This window comes from Juglans microcarpa x Juglans regia, chromosome 1D (assembly GCF_004785595.1).
Source record: "Juglans microcarpa x Juglans regia isolate MS1-56 chromosome 1D, Jm3101_v1.0, whole genome shotgun sequence".
Lineage (NCBI taxonomy): Eukaryota > Viridiplantae > Streptophyta > Magnoliopsida > Fagales > Juglandaceae > Juglans > Juglans microcarpa x Juglans regia.
Genome location: NC_054594.1, coordinates 5,910,370 through 5,927,250, shown reverse-complemented (window position 1 = coordinate 5,927,250; position 16,881 = coordinate 5,910,370). Strand labels below are relative to the sequence as shown.

At 32.3% G+C, this 16,881-nt stretch overlaps 1 protein-coding gene across 2 annotated transcripts; it reads left to right on the top strand.

Annotated features, from left to right (window-relative positions):
- Window positions 1-6,249: 6,249 nt before the first annotated feature.
- Window positions 6,250-12,912, top strand: LOC121264649 (putative glucose-6-phosphate 1-epimerase). Of its 2 annotated transcripts, none has more exons than XM_041167935.1 (9): window positions 6,250-6,503; window positions 7,967-8,041; window positions 9,249-9,305; window positions 9,422-9,570; window positions 9,898-10,038; window positions 11,383-11,485; window positions 11,578-11,677; window positions 12,152-12,391; window positions 12,601-12,912. In XM_041167935.1, the coding sequence occupies exons 1-8, from the start codon at window positions 6,399-6,401 to the stop codon at window positions 12,355-12,357; spliced, it is 936 nt and encodes a 311-aa protein (XP_041023869.1). In that variant the 5' UTR covers window positions 6,250-6,398; the 3' UTR covers window positions 12,358-12,391; window positions 12,601-12,912. The 2 variants fall into 2 exon arrangements, with proteins under 2 accessions (XP_041023869.1, XP_041023862.1); XM_041167928.1 differs by having other exon boundaries at window positions 6,251-6,503; window positions 9,410-9,570.
- The last annotated feature ends 3,969 nt before the right edge of the window (window positions 12,913-16,881 follow it).

Below are 16,881 nucleotides of genomic sequence, written 5' to 3'. Positions count from 1 at the left end.
ATTTAACATTGCAATATATCACATTAAATTATGTCAATCTGTAAATTTTTTATAAAGTTGATACTCAAAGCTTTAAAAAAAATCTTCCATACCCAACTCCGGCTACAATCACTACCACACCACTTATGTGGCAGCATGGCAGAATAATATATATTAAAAAATGATTTTTCTATATTATTCACCTCATATTTTATAGCTGGCAGTTTTTTTTTTATTTTTTTTATAGTGTGTAGGATATAGGATAATGAATAGTAGTTGATGAGAAGAATTACTCATATTAAAAAGACCGAGACAGGAGCTCTATATACATAGAAATGCTCCATTTGCCCCAAATATTCTTCAACCCTAATCCTCATAGGGAACGGCCAAAACGCTGAGAAAACAGAAAAATTGTTGAAGCTGGAGATTTCAATAAGTTCTTCCTCTAATTTCAAATTAAGGCTGAGTCGAAACATACATAAAGGCAATCAAAGCACATAGTCGCATCCAGCCATTTCAAATATTCTTCCTTCTTCAACGTACGGTTGAATCACTTTCTCCATCGAAAAGCTATTTTTCGTTTTATTAAAATATAATATTATGATAATATTATAACTTTTTTATATTTTATAAATAAAGATGTAAAATGTGACAAATATATAGAAAGACTAGAAAAATAAAGAAAATGTTTACATAGATGAATAGTGCATGTTAAAATAGAGAAACAGTACTTTAACTAATGTATTTTACATTAATTTTACATAATCCAATAGAAGCCTTATTTTGATATATTGTTTTCTATTTTACAAAAAAATTGAAAAATAGAGCTAGAAGCCATTGAGAATGTGTTGGGAACACATTTTAACATCGTTCTCAACTGAAATATATTTTTTAAAAGGATTAGGATATTCTAGAATTTTACTCAAATTTTAAGGTCTAAAATAAAACAGATTAAAAAATTGAGTAAACTTTTTTTTACTCAAATTTTTGTAAGCTTTACAATTCTTTAAAGCAGGTCCTATAATATTCACTGAGTATCTAGGCTTCTAGTACTGTTGCCAAAAAGATTTAGGTACAGTTTGTATTCGTAAATCATCTTAATTCATTTCAATTCATCTCAACTCATCATTTTTATTCATCAACTTTAACTCACAAATCTCACTACTATTCACAACTCATCTCAACTCATCTTCGAATCCAAACGATACCTTAGTTCAGATGAGATAAGATGAGATATTTTGAATAGTAATAAAATTTTTGAGTTAAGATGAGATGAGATAATTTATAAAAAAATATATGTTTAGATAGTGAGACGAGATGAAATGAAATAGTTTTAACTTTTTAAAATTTGATAAAGAGGTGGGTCTCACCAATAATTGAAAATCATTTAATAATTATTAAGTAATAGTTATGAATATATTAATAAAAAGTAATATTTATGAATAATTAAAAAGTCATGTATAAATAAATTGAAATCTCAAAATATATTTTAAAGTTGTTGGCCGAATTTACTTTATAATCGCAAAAAATAAAATTTCTCTTTTAAAATATATTATTCTAATTATGACCCATTTATTTTTTTTATATATATGGAATTCAAAATTTTTTTATTCTAATTATAAATTTGACCTATTTATTTTTTATTGCAGGATGGGTTTGGTTTTAGCAAATGAGATGGACAGATGTTTCAAGGGCAGGCTGCAGTAATGAGATAAATTCGAAAGGGATTGAAAATAAAAGCGTGCGGCTACTCTATCGCTTATCTTGACTAAAAATAAAAAAATATGTTAATACATTTAAAATTAATTTTTTAATTATTAAAAAAAAAACATTTTAACCAACCATTAAATAAAAGTGTCAAAATATGAGTAGATATAGTAATATTTTTTAAAATAAAAAGAGGTCCGAAAGACAATGCTTTTCAGTATTTAATGTTGATATGTCAGAGGCATTGGTTAAAAAGTTAAAATCTTAGATGAGTTTCGCGTCATGACCGTTTGGTTAGATATATATATTTTATCTTATTTTATTTTATTATTAAATTTTTTTAATATTTTTTTATATAAAATATAATAAAAAATTTAATTTTTTAATTTTTAAAATAATAATAATATTTTAATAATATTTTATTTAACTCATTTAAAATCAACTCACTTTATTTTTCAAACCAACAAAAACCGGTGAGAAAAGAAACACCACACAGAATATGCAGTTAAAAAAAGGTTGGATTATTTCAGCCACGACCACTGTGGCGTCGGTCTGCTAGGACTACCTACCCCTTTATTTTTTTTTTCTTTTTAAATATATTATAAAAATAATATAATCACGGCGGCGGACAGAGGCGAAATAAGGGGGCTGATGATGCATGGCTCCCTCAATTTTATTTTTTAAAAAATATTAATTATATATATATACATATAATTAAAAATAAAAAAGTTTGGCCCCATCACAATTAAGAAGTCATTTTCATGAATTGCTAAAAAATCCAACGCATTATTTAACCTATAACCTAATTTTTAAATATTGCAACAAAAAATGGTGTAGTGTATAGTATGGAAATTAAGGATCCATTTATATAATGGGATGAAATAAAATAGTTTATAAATATTAGTAAGATTATTAATTAAAATAAAATAAAATAAAATAAGATGAAATAATATAAAATATTTTTATTTCAGTACTTCTATTTCCAAACAGGTCCTAAGTCTTTTTTATTTACGTTTCTTAAAGGATTTTTAGTCCTATTAATTGTTTTGTTTTTATCGTTGAGTAATATGGTTTGATTGAAATACCTTAGATTGGGGTTGATTTCTATGGCCATTCACCCCTCAATTTTTATTTCTTTAAAAAATATTATTTTTATATATAAATTTAATATATATATATATATAATTATAAAAAAAAAAAGTTTGACTCCGCCCTCATCACAATTAAAAAGTCATCTTCATGAACTGCTAAAGAATCCAACGCATTATTTAACCTATAACCTAATTTTTAAATATTGCAACAAAAAATGGTCTAGTGTATAGTATGGAAAAGTCTTTCTTATTTGCGTTTCCTACTTCTTAAACATTTTAGTCCTATTAATTGTTTTATTTTTATCGTTGAGTAATACCGTTTGATTGAGATACCTTAGATGTGAATTGAAATGGCTACGTTTGAATGCTAAGATAAATTTAAATAATCTGTAAATAATAATAAAAAAATAATAAATTACTAAATTTATTTCAGTTTTTTAAGGTTGTACAAAGAAATTAGGTAACATTACATCTCAAAAGATAAAACATATTGCTTAACTGAAGAAGGAAAACCATTATCCATATTGCTTTATTTTTAGACTTGAAATGAGATGATGGATCATCTCAACTCAATTTGGCCCCCTAAACATGAAATTCTGGTTCCTTCCCTATCCAATGCCCACGAGCTTATTTGAAAGAAAAATTCTATTTATCATCTCTTATATTCTACATCAATATGTGATTTATTATTTTTATCATTCTATTTAAACACATACAAATTAATGTATAAATATGTGTGTTTAAATAGAATGACAAAATTGATAAATCGCATATTGGTATGTGGTGTAGAAGTGATGAGTAGCGTTTCTCATTCATGAAATCTTTTTTGTGTAAGTGATTATTGAAGGGTCTAAAACTTACTTCTACACCTTATCCTAACCGTCAATACTCCCTTTTTTAAAAGAATTTCACTATGCATAAATCAAGATGCTTTAATACAGTACTTTATATTGTGAATTAAGCCTATTACAGCTTAATTAGAGGCTGATATCAACCAAAAAGACTAAGTACGAATTTGGGTTTTCTCGTGTGGTAGGATAAATGCATATATAGATCAACTACGTACGTACGTACGTTGATGGGTGGAGTAAGGTTCACGCATGACTCTTGAAAGCTTTGAAAACCTTTCTTATCCACATCTATAATTAGAAACTATAAATTAATTTATTATTTTCTTGTGACTTCTCAAAACAATTCATACGTTGAGTTTCGAGTAATGTTACGTACAGTCGTAAAGTGTGTAAGCGCTGTATAGTCACTTAAAAAAATAATAGGATCTATTATTAAAAAATTAATTTTCTTTTCATATGCATATCATATTTATTCACTTTTTTTTAAAAAAATTATGCGATACTTGTACACTCACAACTACAAGGATAATTTCTTTTAAACGAAATGGCAATGAAGGATAATTGGAGGTGACTTCTCAACCTGAAAAGGGTCAATTTCCAATCTTATTATTATCCAGCCCATCTCGTTTATGTCGTAGAACAAACTTTGAAACATTTAAATGAAAAGATGCATAATGGTGAGGTGACACTTCAATTTTTAAAGGCTTGTTAAGAATGATCAAGTTTTTGGTCACTTCAATTTACCAAGGATATGAAGTTTGATAGCGAATCGACATGAATAATAGACATAATTAAAGCCTCGTTTGGTTTTGCATATGGTTTCAATTTATCTCATCTCATCTAATATATAAATACCATTAAAAAATAAATAATTTTCAATTTCAAATTTTTAACTTTTTCATCTAATTACTATATAATCATTACAAGTTACAACTTTTTCAAACTTTCAAACAAAACATAAAAAATAATTTAACTTTTTCTAATTACAAAATAAAAATTATATTCTAATAATATTTTTATTTAATTTTTTCTATCTCATTTCTCAAAATCCCATAAAAGATTCTAACTTAAACTATTTTACTATCATTTATAAACTATCTCACTACTATTTATAGATTTTTCATCTCATCTCGTATGTATAATTAAAGGATGCGTAAGTTTCATCGTCCCCGCTGCCCGTATCCAAATCTTTGATCTTCTTCCATCCACTATTTACCGTTGCCCTAGCCGTCCAACACCATTTGGTCAAGTTAGAAAAGGATCACCATTTTGCTAATGTTTAAGGAACAAATTAAGATACAGATTCCATGACTTTGAGTATAGATATTATTGTTTATCATTATCAATAATATTTTATTATAGGCCATGACTTTGATTATAAGGGGGAGGGGGGTCAGATTGGTGCAAAAAATTGTTATATATTCAAGGGAATATGTTGTCTTGTGCTGAACCAACGTGCATGGGTCAGAGATGGTTTTAAACGATAAACACTTATAATTTGTTTTCAGATATGAAATGAGATGAAATTAAAGTTAAAAATTAAATAAAATATTATTAGAATATATATTTTTAATATTATTTTTATTTTAAAATTTAAAAAAATTAAATTATTTATTTTATTTTGTATGGAAATTTGAAAAATATGTAATGATTAGATAAGATGAAATGAGATGAGTTGAGAAATTTCTTGAAAACAAACGTTTGGGTGTTGAGATGATTTCATCTCATTTATATATAAACATCCAAACACAACTCAAATATAAATACTTTAATTTTAAATTTTAAATTTTTTCAACTAATTATTACAACTTTTTCAGACATAATACAAAAAATAATTTAACTTTTTTAAATCTCAAAGTAAAAATAATATTAAAAAATTATATTCTAACAATATTTTTATTTTAATATTTTTATTTAACTTTTTTTTCTCATATTTTAAAATTTTATAAAACATTTTAATTTAAACTATTTCATTATTATTTAATAATTTATAAATTATTTTATTACTATTCATAAAATTTATAATCTCATAATCTTAACATCCATGTTATTTGCCATTATAATTAATTAATTGATGCTGGAGTTGGGGTTTTGATTGCTTTTAAAGTTTCAAGAATATTAAATATCTTCATTTTATGATAAATTAAAACACTCCTCCCCCACTCAAAAAAAAAAAATAATAATAAAATAAAAGTGAAAAATATATAGGCCTGTGTCTCCATTTATTAAGGGGTAAAAAAAAAAAAAATTTATTAGTTACTATTTATCACCTTACACCTCTTATTTTATGAAAAATATTTTTATATTATATAAAAAACACCACACATCTTAGTAAATTTTGCAATTAAATGTACAAAAAAAAAGGAAAAAATATATATTATTTTATAAAAATTACTTTGGTCGGTGGGGTCATAAATAATAAAAAAACTATATTTGTATTAGAAAAAAAAAAAAAAAGAAGGATAAGATAATGGGGATTGGAGAAGCAGTTAAATAAATAGAATTAAATCCCAAAAATAGAAAAAATGGAAAGAAAAAATCACCATAAAATAATGACTTTTGCGTTGCTGTCGCGCGCACACACCCACACTCTCTCTCTCCCGTGAGTCCCCATCTCCTATAAATAGTGGATAACGATGTCCGATACCCGAAGTGGTTCAAATTTAGTTCCAGAAGGAGAGAGAGATCGCAGGAGAGCGAGAGATTGTGATTGTTTGTATTCTGTGTGCGCGTTTGCGTGCGTGTGAAAAGAGAGAGAGAGAGGGAGAAAATGTCGAGTTCTTCGTCTGGGGAAGTGGTGTTTGTGGAGCACACTAAGGGTGTGAATGGCCTCCCAAAGGTCATTCTCCGCGAGGTTCGTGGCTGTTCTGCTGAGGTACCGTTCATTCAAACGCGCTCTCTCTCGGACTGTTTCTTTCCTTTGTTGCATTAATGCGTTGGCATTGTATTGTGTGCTTCTGTTAATAATTTCATTTTTCTTGCACTTCGGTTTCTGTTTATTTTGTGTTATCTTTGGTGTTTCACGCAGTACAATACATCAAGATTTCCTGCCAGCATTGAATCTATATATGTATTTATGTTGGATCGATTTCTTTTTCTTCCTCTATTTTGTTAAAAAAATTGGTTTGGCAAATTTCTCTGTCATTGTGTCCATTTGCAAAATGTGTTCATTCTATGTGGGTAACGGATGTGTTTTATGCCCCATTTTTGCGACAATGTTTGGCAACAAGGCTCCTTTGTGTGTTTTTATATTATATTCTTGCGGTGCTATGCGTCCAATCTGCCTATCTTGAACAGATATGAGAGACTGCCGATTCTTTGGAGACTTGGCAAACATTGGAGATGAGGAGAAAGTTTATGGAGATATTATCTGATCTCGAGTTAATAAAAATCTTGCAATACAATCAATGATTTCCTGAAAATATCACATTCTAATATCTTTTGTTCAAGAAAACGTGTGGAAAAGTTGTTATAAATTCTTACAACTTTTTTGCTTGATTGTGAAAGAAACCAGTACCGTCTGAAAACAGTAGGCAATAAGCAACTGCAACAACTATTCTTTAGCCCAGTTCAATGACCATAAGAAACGAACCGAACTTATAATTTTGGATTGTTTTGAAATTAGCATCACTGCCTTGATAAAGATTCAAGTTGGGCTTCTTCATTAGTTTCGATTATTAACGAGTAATTTCTTGGAAATAGTGAAAACCTCAAGTTTATTGCATTAAAAAATCTTATGTATTTGAGGTTTACCTGACTTTGTGTTACTTTTTCTTGCTTGGCCTTCTCCTGATCTTCTCTCAGAGGTCCATGATCTTAAAAAATTGTAGATTGGTACATTTTATTTTCATATAACAGGAGTTGATTTTACTGGTGTAGCTTTTTTTTGTCTTCTCTTTTTGTATTGAGGTGTTTTTTTGGTTAAGCTTGTACTTGGAAATGTAGACTTATGAGGAGGCTTATTTTCTTAGATAAAAAAGGGTTTAACACCTTAAGGATTTCCTAAAAATTGTATGTGCCGATGTTATTGTTTCTGTAGCTCTTTTCCTTCCTTCACCTGCATACTTTCCAGAGCTCATTGCTGGTGTGTTTCCTTTCATGCAACCTGAGCTCAATTTATAGGCACCTTATGGTTTCATGTTGTATAAACCTATTTGTTAACATGTGAGTGCAACTCAATTAGAGTGTGGCTACTAGAAAAGAAACGAGGTATTTTCTTGATTAGATTTTTATAGTTGAACTTTTCTGATGGTTTCCTTTTATAATGCTGACAAAGTGATGGATGTTGCTTATTTAGACTTAGCTGTGCTATTTATGAGTTTATCATTTTTGTAATAGGTATATTTGTATGGGGCTCAAGTTACCTCTTGGAAGAATGAGCATGGGGAAGAATTGCTTTTTCTTAGTAGTAAGGTATGACAATGTGTTATATTTGTAAAAAGCTGTTTCTCTACTGATTGTCAATGACATCAAATTCTTAATTTAATTTGGTCTTTTATGTATACTAATAGGATTAGCTTGTTTCATACCTGCTTTATTACTAGTGAAAGGAAACCTATGTTGATACGTAATGAATGTATGCATTTTTTCCATCTGATAAATTAGTAGTGCATGGACCTGTGATGGAAAATGGTTGGAAGCTCTTGGGAAAGACTTGATGAGTTTTTTTTAGCCTTTAAAGGAATGATATTGTGGATGATACTTATGGTAGAGTGGGTGACATTTTTTCTTCTGATTAGCCTTTAGATATCACTCTTGTTAGGGGTTTCTAATTTGTGAAAACTGTGGTCATCTAGCATTGAGATATTGCTCGAAATTTTTTTATTCCATTTGTCTAGTTTGTAACATGTTAGCCAACTTGTAACTTGAAGCTTTAGACCCACGTTGAGGTCCATGTTGTTGGGAGAGAAGCTGTAACAACCCAAGAAAAGTTCAAGCCACATTTGAGCCTGTACTCCATAAGGGACTAGTCAAGATTATAGTTGGAGCTCCTTGAAATCATTACAAAGGGCAAGAGCTTTTTCTTCTCAAGCAATGTATCCCATTGACCACCTCCCCATACTAAATCCAATCTTAACCATTCCATTATAGGTGACACATCTCAAGTCCCACACTTCTGGAGGGGTTTGACTCTAATACCATTTGTAACAATTTAAGGAAGGCCCAACTCACATACTATACTCTAAAAGGATTAGTTAATAATGCAATTGGAATCTTGTGGAATTATAATAAAGGACAAGAACTTCTTCCTCACAACAATGTGGGATCTCATTCGCCACCTTCCTATTCTCAATTTGGGGTATTACAGAAGGAGATAGGGAGGGGGAGCTGGGTCACTTGCAGAGGAGAGGCAACCCTAAGGAAGGGGCGAGGAGAGTAGGAAAGTCATGCTCATGCATAGAGTATGGGATCTCATCCCATTTTTTTATCAACAAATTCATTTATGAAAAAAATTCTAATCAAATGTAAATCTCCTTAAATTCTTATGCATAAATTTCTGAACTGCAATTAGTGTAGAAAAGTTCTTCATATGTCTGATTTTTTTGGTCATTCATTCTTTCTACCAGTTTTTTTTTTTTTTTTTTCGTTTTTTCCCCTTTTGAATATTTGTGTGTTGCAGGCTATTTTTAAGCCTCCAAAGGCTATACGTGGAGGTATTCCAATTTGTTTTCCTCAAGTATGTGGCTCTCCTCCGGTTCTTTTCTCCCCTTATTATTATTATTATTATTATTATTATTATTTTCCTTAAAAGCTAATAAAAAAAATCTTCTACATATGGAGTTTGGAATTCAGGGTTCTCTTGAACAACATGGGTTTGCTAGGAATAGGCATTGGATGGTAGATCCTGATCCTCCGCCTTTTCTGACATGTAGCCCCAACAAGGCTTTCATTGATTTGATCCTTAAGCACTCTGAAGAAGATGCAAAGATCTGGCCACACAGGTGCATGACTCAATCTTGATTGCATGTTTAATTTTGCTAAAGTAATCATGTAATTGTTTACAAGGCATTGGAGCAAGTTACTTCCACTCCATGTTTACCCTTCTTTTTTATGTTTTTCGTTTATTGTTGGGTGGGTCGAGGGGACAATTTATTGAGGTTGAGCATTAGTTTCACTTTTTTTGTTTGTGCAAACAATCATTTAGTTTATTCCAAGAAATGTTCATCTGCTATATGGGAGTGGTATTAGGACTCCTAAAATATGTTACCAGATCTTTTGACTGAAGTAAATCTTGAACTAATAGATAATATTATCACCATCATTTACAGATACGAGTTTCGCCTAAGGGTAACTTTGGGACCTGGAGGAGATTTGATGATGACTTCTCGTATTCGCAATACAAATACCGATGGAAAGCCGTTTATGTTCACATTTTCCTACCACACATATTTTGCCGTTACCGATATCAGGTTCCATTTTGATGCTTGTTTTTAATATTACTTTGAGTTATTCCCCTTTACCCCCCCTACTGCATCATTCATATTGCCCTCTCACATTTAGTTTCACTAAGGAGTCCAACATTGATGTCATTGGATATGTTTGAACCATTTGACATGTTTGCTATCTATCTCAAACTTAGGAGATGCTTGGGAAATGAGATGAGATGAGATGAGAATTTTGTAAATAGTAGTGAAATAGTTTACGAATATTAGTGAAATAGTTTGAGTTAAGATGCTTTATTGGGTTTTGGGAAATGAGAGAAAAAAATTGAATAAAAATATTATAAAATTAAAATGTTGTTAAAATATTATTTTTTAATATTATTTTTGTTTTGAAATTTGAAAAAGTTGTATTATTTACTTATCCCAAAAAAGAAGTATTATTTTTTGTGTTTTGTTTGGAAGTTTAGGAAAGTTGTAACAATTAGGTAAATAATTAGATGAAAAAGTTGAAGATTTGAATTTGAAAAGTGTGTTTGAGTGATATTTGGGAAGGAAATTCTGAGAAATTTTGAGATGAGATGAGATAGAGTTTACTTTCCGAAACAAGCCCTTAATCTTCTTTTCCTCTAGCCAATGAACTGGAATCTAACAATTTAATCAATCGATTGATCTGGGACTTATTAAGAACACAAAATAGCTATGAATTTTTAGTGCCTGGTATTTGATATTTGTGAGAGAGGCATGTAGTTAAATACAAATGGAGATATCTTGTTGAACCTTCTTTTAGTGAGGAGCAATGTGTCACACATGAGAAGCTGTCTCTGCCCCTCTCGCTCAAAACAGTACTTTCTTCCGTCCATCTTAAGCAATGGCATATTGCTGAACTACTGTGAGATAGACAAACCTAATCCAACTTGGTTTAGCTTCTATTTCTAATGAAGACTCCAAATTTTGGAAGAACACAACTACTTTGCCATCATTCATGCTAGTTCTGTTAACTATGAAACTCCATCCATTTTATCATTTTAATATTCTCGATAAATTTTCTAAAGTGCCCATTCTATTAGTCTCTTCATGTTGGGCCCTGGAAAAAGAGATCAATTAGTGTCTGGAGACGAAACAAACACCAAAAAGGCAATACCATTTGTCTGATGAATTAGTTTCTGTAGTTTAACTGCTTGCAGAATTTATTCTTGACATTTATGTAATGTTAGTGTATCATAGATGACACTTTCAGAGGCAAGTTTTGTTGACTCATTTTGTATGACCTTAGATGAGCAGTTAACTACATTTGTGATTGATGCACTAAGAATTCAGGAGAATGTAAATTTTGTATTATTTTCTAATTAGCTCTCACGATCTTCTGTTTAGTGAAGTGCGTGTCGAAGGACTAGAGACCCTGGATTATTTGGATTACCTGAAGAATAAAGAGAGATTTACAGAACAAGGGGATGCAATAACGTTCGAAGCAGAAGTTAGTACTTGTTTGAATGAGAATGCTTGGTATTTTTGCAGTAATCTTGTTCAAAAATATATTAGTTACTCTAATTACTCTTGTTGTAAAAGGTGGACAAAGCATATCTCAGTACACCCACAAAAATTGCCATAATTGACCATGAAAGGAAGAGAACATATGAATTGCGGAAAGATGGACTTCCAGATGCTGGTGAGTTGGCTCTGATCTACATGCTTAGGCTTTGAATTTTCCATTCTATGTTAGCAAATTTAATTAGTTTTTTCAATAGTAGATAGTCAGTTGATAAGATGATATTAGGTTTAGGGGAATGGTAGTGCAAAAAAACGGACTAGCTATTGCTTCAAAATTTGTGTACCTCAAGATACGGGCCCTCAAATTTTGAGCTGGATTAAAATGGAGTACACTGTGTGAATGCAGTTGTTATAAATGACTTTAGGACTGCCACATAATCAGATTCTGTGGGTAAGTTAGATGGCTTGCTTGCTATTAATCAACCTTTTTGCACGGAAAAAATCGTGCAAAAAAAGTTAGTGGTTGCCTATCAATCTTGATGGGTAACTGCCTTATTATAATAAATGTAATAATTTATCATCAATCGCAACCTCCATTGTCCCTATCGTTATCATTTTTATTTCTTTTTAGCATAATTATTTTCGTCTGCAGTGGTTTGGAATCCATGGGATAAGAAGGCAAAGGCAATTCCTGACTTTGGGGATAATGAATACAAGCACATGCTATGTGTTGAGGCTGCTTGTGTGGAGAAACCCATTACATTGAAACCTGGTGAAGAATGGAGAGGAAGGCAGGAACTATCTGCTGTTCCTTCCAGTTACTGTAGCGGACAACTTGACCCACAAAAGGCTCTTTAAAGATCAACCCCATCCAAGTGCATATATTGTACAGGTATATCACCATTTGGAACAAAAGACTCTTGGTTTGAGTTTCATGATCTTTGAGGGTATGATGGCTAACACAACATTTCGGGACATGCCAATTGCACAACTTTGCATCTTTCTCAAATGAAACTTAACTCATTTGGATTTAAGGATTGTTGTGCGTGAAATTCTTGCGGTACGATCAAGTACTAACTCTTAACTAAATCACTCTTTCAGGCTCTTTTGCAGTTTAGATTTGGTGCTCCCAGTGAGTTTTTGCCAGCATTGTTTTGTTTTTTGGTTGGAGTACAGATTCATTATTAGCAGAAGTGTCTATAATGTCCTTGAAGCTCTTTATTGTTGAGGAAGAAGGAAGAGAAGGCAGTGTTCAGAAAAGGAATTTGTATTTTTTACTAGGATTTCTGTCCCAAGCAAATCAAAGGAGAAGAAAGAAATGAATCTCGTTTTTGTTTTGTTCCCCTCAAAACTTTCCTTTTTCCTTCAGAGAACATTAGATTCTTTATATGCAACTCTTGTTTCGTTTGTTTACTGAAAGACCACAAATGAATGATTATTCCCACTTGTGCTTTCTTTTTTTTTTTTTTTCCCCTCGAAAATCTTCTTCAGTAATTTGTTTGGAACATTTGTACAAGATATTCATTTGTAAAAGATATATTTCTTGAAATATTTTAAAACATATTAATAGCCCAAACAACTTGTTTATTGAATTAATCGAAATTGAATCGAGTTTGGGTTCTATAAACTGCACTGTTCATTTACAGCATTAAGCTGACAAATATATAAAGGAAAACTCTAATGCTGAATATGATATCACCGCAGAAAATCCATTAGTGAAGTTTCCCCGTAAAATACATTAGATTATACATCTTTGACCAAATAATAATAAAAATATTATTATTTTCTATTTTTTTTTTATATTTTACAATTAACACCACTGCAAATTCAATCATTTAGCACCCGCTATAATTTTTTTCTTAAAATTCTATCATTTGGTGGAGAGAGAGAGAGGGAGAGAGGAGAGAAAAATAATAATAAAATAAGATTTAGAGAGTGAACATTGCATCTTTAAATTTGTAAAAATACTGTTCATAACTATGTAAATTTTTAGATATGCATAATCTAATGACAAGCTAATTTAAGGTCATATTAAGTAAATATGTAGATGCTATTAATAAATCATAGGTTTTTTATTATTTTGTTTTTTAGGTGAGGTACATTTTTTCTGAGAATTGTATGAATTTGTCTATTTGTATTTCTGCAAATCATTTCTCAATGCTGATTGCTCAGAGCTCTTTCTAGTTTTCCTTCTCTGAAAACTTCCATATTATCTCACTTTCTCTTGTCGGCTGGCAGGTCAGAATTACAACTCTCTCTCTCTCTCTCTGCAATCTGGACTATTCCAATTCTCTGCAGAGTTTGAACTTTAATTTCAGAACCCATGTTCTCTAAGCTCTTAGTCCTTAATGAGCTGTGTTGTTTTTCCAATTTTCGTGGATATTGCTGTACTTTTTGCTCCTCCTATTTAGTTAGAGAGAGGGCTTTACTTTACTTACGGCGAGGTTTTCTCCAGAGCTTTGTGCATTTTGTACTTCTGCAAAAACTGAATTTTGGAGGGAGTGTTCAAATCTGTAAGATTATGGACTCAACTCTCCTTCGAAGATGTCTTGTATATTTGCATAATAGGTTTCGATGATAAAGGTATGTATCCTCTACGTGATTGGTTTTTGTATATTGAGTGAAAAACCCCTACTGTTGTAAGGGAAGTGGATCTGATGCAACCACCACCGCATCAGCGTTCACAGAGGAATATCGCGAATTTCAAAGCTCAGATAGTAAAGAGACTTACCGTAGGGACGTCGAAGAAGTATTTTTGTTATTGGATTAGATTTTGAGTTTGAATCTAAGCGAGGTGGGATTTAATAACTTTTCATTCAACTTTGCGGGAAAATGTTCCTCTCCATAACCAGTTTATAGGATCGATTTTGAAAAATGGAAGTTAGCGTGTACAAGTGATGGGAATCGGCAAAGTGAGCACTACTCTTTACTGAATGGGGCAGTTTCCATCTTCACTTCCAAAGGGAAGATCGGAAATTGTTGTTGGGACAATTGGGAAGGAGGCTTTTGCTTCCCATCAATCGGTGGTTATTGGTGATAATATGATGTTAGAAAATGGGAATGCTATAAATGTAAGTCAGTGCAGCTTCATTAAAGACTCTGAGATAAAACAGAGAGTGAAGGAAGGGTTTTGTTTCTGCACTCAGTTAAATTAAATCGAATAAATGGGACAACAGATAGCGTAGTTTCTTTATATAGTGAAGACCATAAGGAAGTATTAGTTGCTGAAGACATAAAAGACACATTCAATAGAAGTCCACTGTGGGCCCCACTTGGGGTAGCATTTTTCTCCACAAGTGTGGGTGGGCCTGCAAAGCTTTTGATTTAGGAAGCATTGATAGCTGTACTAACTCATTTGACAGTGGTGGCTTGCCTAATACCAATGTGCTAAGGGAATGGATGCAGCTGATTGCTGCAGCACACGGCCTTGAAGAGGTATCAATGGAATGTGCCAATTTGTTGAAAAATGGATTAGATGCCTGGATTAAACGATTGATCGAGTCCTGCATTGGCCATGACACATTGAAGAACAGTATATACGCACACCAGTTTCCTGGGAAGCTCATTAATGGTGTTGCTTCAGGACTTTATTATCAAAAGGGCAGTGGGCCTTTATAAGACATCCAAGAACAGGGACAGAATTTCCCAATTTTGTCGCTAGATCTCAAGTGGCAATAGAGCTGAAACCCCAGGAGCTTGGAAAAGACTGGCATTGCTGTTGTAGAAAATATTTTCACATGTATTTGAGGAATAATATTTCTGGAGAAAACCTGTCTCCTCGTACATGATTAAATAGGTACTGACTGCTCCCAAGGGTCATGACGGTATCAGCTTTGCTTGGGTGCTAATGCAGTAACTCTAGTCTGTGGCCTTTGATGAAGCAATCTTCTGTGGTTGTGATTAAACTTTGCCACTAAGAATTTTCTGGCTTTAAATGTTGTGCTAGATCTCAAATACCCGCCTTTAACAGGAACCAGCAGTAGGAAGTTGGACAAAGAACCCCATGTTTGCTTGACATGTTGTGTTCTTAGCATAGTTTTGGCTTCTTACTGCATATTTTCACGAGTTTTCCTTTGTAATTTAAAGCTATTGAGACGATAATTTCTTTTTGCAGGAATAATATGACTATTTCAGTTGTTGGGTAAAACCACATGATGTAAAAGTTTGTGTAATGTGTTTCAAACTTGGCATTTGTCGAATTCAAATTGACAGCTCATTCTCATAAGATTTTTCTTGAAGAATTCAATTTCAGTTCTTGAATTCTGTGGCATTGAAATTTGACTTGTTTTCTTTCAAACAATGCACTTAACTTTCTTTGAAGCGTTTCCAGCATTTTACTTTATATTAAGTGGATCATACTATCAAGTTAATTAGTTGGGGGCAGTACTAGTAAGGATTAGTTATTTTGTGGGTTCAAAACAAAAGGAAGTCCATCTTTGAGGCGCAGGAAGACTTCTATTGTGCAATCTCTCTCACAACCTTGCTGAAAGGGTCTGTCTATGATATAAATAGATTTGTACTCTCTGGTATGATAGTTTTAAAAAGTACAGATTTTTCAAGCATCCACCATACCCATATCTGATATGTATCCAGCAGGATATACATTGAGATATTGCAGGGCATATGAGGTGTGTATCCATACTCAAAGAGATCAACTCTTTCCATCAATATGGCTCAGATACAGCAGAATACGCAGCATATGGCATAGATAGTCATTCTTTGAGGAGAGATTCAAAAGTATTGTCCTCTCTGAATTGCTCGAGTAAGCAATGCATAGTGGTTTGTGATGTCACCTGGCTAACAAGAATTAGCGTGTCATCATTTGGCCAATAAGAGCTTTCATTTGCATGAAACATGATAGACTTGGCATGCGATTCAGAGGACAGGAGTGGTGCATGACCCAGGGGACAAAAGAGTGTAATATCCGTAACAAGGCTGAGTGGCTGTACCATCCTGGGGGTTAGCTCACCCTTCACGACATGAGACCCTTATCTCTTACCCTTGAGCCAAGACCCTTAAACTGTATTGTGTTGCACTGGACTAGACAGTTCCCTGCCCTGTCGGGTTGAGGAGAGTGCCGCCTCTGGCCAATGTCAACATGAAGGTGTTTGTAGCCATCACTCGCAGGTCTGGGGGAATTACAAGCTCCCATCCATCTGTTAGAGGATATATGGAGGAGGTAGTTGTGTCCTTGAGAATGCCAAACCTCCTTAATCGTTGAGTCCTGCTCCCAACCCAGGCAGGCATGGGTTGCATCTCCATGCAAATTTGAGTCCTTTAAATAGATGCAGACACTCAAACTTTGAGGAGACGCAACAAGATATTGGTCCTTAAGTATTGCTCACATAGCATTGTTTGATTGGTGGAGGGATGCTCAGAATC